This window comes from Onychostruthus taczanowskii, unplaced genomic scaffold, assembly GCF_017590055.1.
Source record: "Onychostruthus taczanowskii isolate IOZ18803 unplaced genomic scaffold, ASM1759005v1 scaffold296, whole genome shotgun sequence".
NCBI lineage: Eukaryota > Metazoa > Chordata > Aves > Passeriformes > Passeridae > Onychostruthus > Onychostruthus taczanowskii.
This window is the reverse complement of record NW_024500305.1, coordinates 90,021-95,512: the sequence shown is the minus strand read 5'-3', so window position 1 is coordinate 95,512 and position 5,492 is coordinate 90,021. Positions and strand designations below refer to the sequence as shown.

Sequence of the window (5,492 nt, the reverse complement as noted above, 5' to 3'; positions counted from 1 at the left end):
GGGGGAGGGGGGGGGGGGGGGGGGGGGCACTGTCACTGCCGGGGCACAGGGACACCCCAAGGGACACTGAGGACCTTGGGGCCACCCTCGTGTCCTTCCCTTGGGTACACCGGGGCCGCCCTGACGTCCCCTGTCCCGTTTTGGGTCACCACGATGTCCCCGCAGTGTCCCCAACGGGACACGGAGGGACACTGGGCGGAAGTTGGGGACACGGGGACCCGTCAGGGACATCGCGGGTACCCGCCCTGGCCCCGGGGGCGTGGGGGGGGGCGGGGACGTCTCCTCGCCCTGCCCCCATCCGGCCGCGCCGCGTCCCGCGTGTCCCCCGGGCCTGTCCCCCCCGTCCCCGCCGGCGTCTCTCGGAGTGTCCCCAAAGCGTCCCCGGAGTGTCCCCAGCGGTCATGGAGCCCCGCGAGGTGCGACAATCCCGGCACGGGGGTGGGGGGGAGGGGACGGTGGGGGAACGGAGGGGACAAAGGGAGTGGCAGGAGGGGACAGGGGCGTGGCGGGAAGGGGGGAGGTGACAGAGGGCCAGAGGGGACTGAGGGTGGCAGAGGGGATGAGGGGGTGACACAGGGACTGGGGGGACAGCAGAGCCCTCCAAGGAGGGGACAAACGGGACCTTGGGAGGGCACAGGGCCACCCCAGGAGGCCACAAGTGCCACGAGGTCCCTGCCACCTCTCCTGTCCCCTCCACAGCTGCTGGAGGCACTGGTGGCTGTGGTGGCCACCCTGAGTGAGGCGGCAGCCACCGTGTCTGGGCCATACGGGGACGTGCTGCTGGCCATGTCCCCATGGTCCCTGCACAAGGCCCTGGGGACATTCATTGGCCACCTCCAGGACACCCTGGGCCACCCCGGTGTCACCTCCCTGGGCCGGGCCCTGGCCGCCCTCAGGGCCAACCAAGGGGCCACCTGGGCCCATGTGACAGCTGCGGCCAGCGCCTGGCGGGACTCGGTGGCCACGTTTGAGGACAACTGGGCCCGGCTGGCCAGGGAGGCCACCGAGCTCCGTGACACCTGCAGGGACACGGCCACCAGGGAGGCCACCACTGCGGCCACCGCCAACACCCTGGCCGGGGACCTGAAAGACAAGGCTGCCCGCTGGGGGACATCTCTGGACAGCCTGGTGGCCACAGCCTGGCAGCTGCCGCTGGCCCTGGACAAGGAGGAGGTGGCCTCAGTGGTGGCCGCACACGATGCCCGTATGGAGGCGGCTGCCAACGAGGAGGAGGCGGCCACCAAGGCCATGGAAGAGGCTGTGGTGGCCGCCAACAAGGCACAGGCAGCCACCAGGAGGGAACAGCGGGCGGAGATAGCCCTGGGGCCACTGGAGCGCTTGGTGGCCGCGTGTGACAAAGCCACCACGTTCCCCCGGGAGCTGCAGCGCCAGCTTGGGGACATTGAGGCCGCCCTGAAGGGGACAAATGAGGCATCCCCCGATGTCCCCGAGGCCTTGGTGGCCATGGTGGCCAATGCCGAGCGGCTGTGGGAGGCCAGCGCCCGCCTGGCCACGCGTCACCTGGTGGGGGCACTTGGGGACATCCGCAGGCTCCTTTCGAGCCGCCCTGGTGGCCATGCAGTGGCTGAGTGGTGCCAAAGAGCCACCGAGGACATCCCGAAGCTGCTGCAGGGACAGTGATGTCACTGCTGTGATGTCATTGGGGTGGTGACACCATCGGAGACATTGCTGGTGTCACCTGTCCCCTCCCACCGTCCCAGCACAGGATTTGAGCCAAGTTTGGGGAATTTTCTAGGAATTTTCATTAAAATTGTCCCAAATCATGATGGAAATTCCTGGGGTGACGTCACTGGGGACATTTGGGGACAGGGACCAACCCAGCAAGGCCTGGTCACATAGGAATGTTGTTTCCATAGTGATGGGGACAAATGGGGTCCTGGAAGGGGAAGTGGGGTTTTGAGGGTGTGAATTGGGTCCTGGCAGGTGAATGAGGGTCCTGAGGGGGGAAATGGGATTCTACAGACGTCATTTAGGGTCCCGAAGGGGTAAATCGGGGTCCCGAGGGGACCTGAATTTACCCCTGTAGGACCCTGAACTCCATCTGTAGGACCTGAATTCCATCTGTAGGACCCCAATGAACGCTTCAGAACCCTCATTCACCCTTCCAGTACCCCATTTACCCCCTCAGGACCTTCATTTCCCTGCTAGGACCCTGAGACCCCCACTCTCAAGGCCACATTTACCCTTCCAAGACTCCATTTCCCCTTCTGGGATCTCATTCACTCCCCCTATACAGGTTGGGCCCCCAGGCTCCGCTGCAAGCTCTGATTGGTTGGATTGGAGAAAGGGGCGTGGCCAAGCAGGTGGCGAGGTCCGATAATCGAAACCGAAATGGATACGGGGGCGGGGAGGGGGGGGAAGAGAGGAGGGGGAGGGACACTCCAAAAATGGGATCAAGACCCCCCAAAATCGCGGGAATTCCATGGGAACCCCCGAAAAATGGAACCCTGACCCTAAAATCCTGAGACTTCCCTGGAAACCCCTAAAATACTGCGAATTACGTGGAAATCTCGAAAAAGGGGACCTGGGACTCTCCAGATGCCCCAGACTGTGATAAAACTTTTGATTTTCCAAGGAATTCTCCATTTTTAATGCCCCAAATTGGCATAAAATGTTGATTTTTCCTGGAAATTCCTGAATTTTAATGGTTCAGATTGGGTTAAAAGTAGATTTTCCAGCAATTCCCGATTTTCCAGCAAAAATCCGGGAATTTCCTGGACAGTCAACTTTTAATCCCAATTTGAGGCATTAAAAAAAAGAGGCCTGAGGGGAGGATTTGGGGGTCCTGACTAGGATTTGGGGGGTCCTGAGGGATCCTGGAATATTGTAGGAGGGGTTTTGGGAATCCCAGGGAGGATTTTGGGGGTCCTGGAGGGTTCTAGGTGGGGTTTGCTGGTGGTCAGCACACTGCAGATGTGGCACATGGTGGAGCCATGCTCGTAGATCCTGCAGGAGCTGGAGGGGGATGGCGCCGGCCGGGGTCACGGTGGGGCATCGTCATCGTCACGGAATATTCACGGTCATGATGGGTCATCGTCATCAGCACTGTCACAGAACGTCCGTGGTCATGAAGGGTCATCATCATCATGGAACTTCTGTGATGGTCATGAGCACATCCATGGCCGTGATGGGTCTTCACTGTCATTGTCATCATCAAAGGCCATCCATGGCCACGATGGGTCCATCCGTGGTCCTCAAGGGTCCATCCATGGTCTTGATGGGTCTTTGCCTTCATCATCATCATCATCATGATGGACCGTCCATGGCTGTCAAGGGTCCTCATCGTCATCACCTTCCTGAAGGGTCATCATCATTGTGGAATGTCCATGATGGAGATGAGTCCATCATCCACGGTCTTGCTGGGTCTTTGCCATTATCATCATCATTGTGGAATGTCCATGATGGAGATGAGTCCATCATCCATGGTCTTGCTGGGTCTTTGCCATTATCATCATCATCACAAGCCAGCCATGGCCATGAAGGATCTCCAGTGTCATCAAAGGCCAACCATGGTCACAAAGGGTTTCCATCATCACCAAGGGCAGTCCATAGTAGTGAAAGGTCTCCATTGTCATTGTCACACATCATCTGCTGTCCCAATGGGTCACTGCATGCCAACCACAGTGGAGAAAGATCTTCATCATCCTTGTCCTCCTCATGGACCCTCTGTTGTGGCCCTGTGGCTCAACCGCAGTGGAGAAAGACCCTTGTCATTGTCATTGTCATCATGAGGTTCACACAGCACTGAGGGGACAATCCATGGTGACATCAGGACCATCCATGGTGGGGACAGGACAATCCATGATGACAATAACCCTTCCTTCTCCTCCTCCTCCTCCTGGGCCACCCACGCCACAACCGAGGAGCTCCTCCAGCTCTGCATGGCCACCACCACATCCCTATCTCTGCCATCGCAGGAGATCCTCAAGATCCACATGGAGGACGGTGACGATGACAACGATGATGATGACAGCGATGACGATGACAACGAAGGCCCCACGTGGATTGTGCTGAACGACACCAACGCTCCTCCAGCCACGCCGCCAGACCCCCCCGCCATCTTCTACATCAAACCCGAGCCGGCCACCGCTGCAGTGACCACGCCGGACATCCCACTGCTGACCAACCCGATGCTGTCCAGCTGGACGCTGGTGGACCCGCACAGCAACGAGCTCCTGTGCCACAGTGGCCACACGGCCCGCACACCGGTGAGGCCGGGCACTGCACTGGACCACGGGAAGCGCTCGGTGCACGGCCCAAGGGCAAACGGCGCGTCTGGCTGAGGCCGGGCTGTGGCCGTTCCCCTGTGGCCATTCTGGCTGACCATGGGCTGCAGCCATTCCCCTGTGGCCATTCCCGCTGACCCTTGGACTGTGGCCATTCCCCTACAGCCATTCCCTTGTGGCCATTCCCACTGACCCTCGAGCTGCGGCCGTTCCTGCTGACCCTCGAGCTGCTGCCATTCCCTTACCGCTGCAGTGACCACGCCGGACATCCCACTGCTGACCAACCCGATGCTGCCCAGCTGGACGATGGTGGACCCGCATGGCAATGAGCTCCTGTGCCACAGTGGCCACACGGCCCGCACACCGGTGAGGCCGGGCACTGCGCTGGACCACGGGAAGCGCTCGGTGCACAGCCCAAGGGCAAACAGCACGTCTGGCTGAGGCCGGGCTGTGGCCGTTCCCCTGTGGCCATTCTGGCTGACCATGGGCTGCAGCCATTCCCTTGTGGCCATTCCCACTGACCCTCAAGCTGCGGCCGTTCCTGCTGACCCTCGAGCTGTCGCCATTCCCTTGTGGCCATTCCCGCTGACCCTCAGGCTGCAGCCATTCCCCTGTAGCCATTCCCCTGCCGCTGTTCCCCTGTGGCCGTTCCCCTGCGGCCATTCCCTTGTGGCCATTCCCCTGCGGCCGTTCCCCTGTGGCCATTCCCACTGACCCTCAGGCTGCGGCCATTCCTCCTGACCCTTGGGTTGTGGCCATTCTCCTGTGGCCATTCCTGCTGGCCCTCAGGCTGTGGCCGTTCCCCTGTGGCCATTCCCGCTGACCCTCAGGCTGCAGCCGTTCCCCTGCAGTCACTCCCCTGTGGCCATTCCCCTGTGGCCATTCCCACTGACCCGCAGGCTGAGGCCATTCCCCTGTAGCCATTCCCCTGCGGCCATTCCCCTGTGGCCATTCCCACTGACCCTCAGGCTGAGGCCATTCCCCTGTAGCCATTCCCCTGTGGCCATTCCCACTGACCCTCAGGCTGCAGCCGTTCCCCTGCAGCCACTCCCCTGTGGCCATTCCCCTGTGGCCATTCCCACTGACCCGCAGGCTGAGGCCATTCCCCTGCAGCCACTCCCCTGTGGCCATTCCCCTGTGGCCATTCCCGCTGACCCTCAGGCTGCAGCCGTTCCCCTGTGGCCATTCCCACTGACCCTCAGGCTGTGGCCGTTCCCCTGCGGCCGCTGCCACCAGCGCTTGCAG

At 61.3% G+C, this 5,492-nt stretch overlaps 1 protein-coding gene across 1 annotated transcript; it reads left to right on the top strand.

The window, feature by feature from the left end:
• Positions 1-282: 282 nt before the first annotated feature.
• On the top strand, positions 283-1,784 carry LOC121337871. The gene is made up of 2 exons (XM_041408238.1): positions 283-416; positions 700-1,784. Exons 1-2 carry the CDS (start codon positions 402-404, stop codon positions 1,639-1,641), a joined length of 957 nt encoding a protein of 318 aa, XP_041264172.1. The 5' UTR covers positions 283-401; the 3' UTR covers positions 1,642-1,784.
• The last annotated feature ends 3,708 nt before the right edge of the window (positions 1,785-5,492 follow it).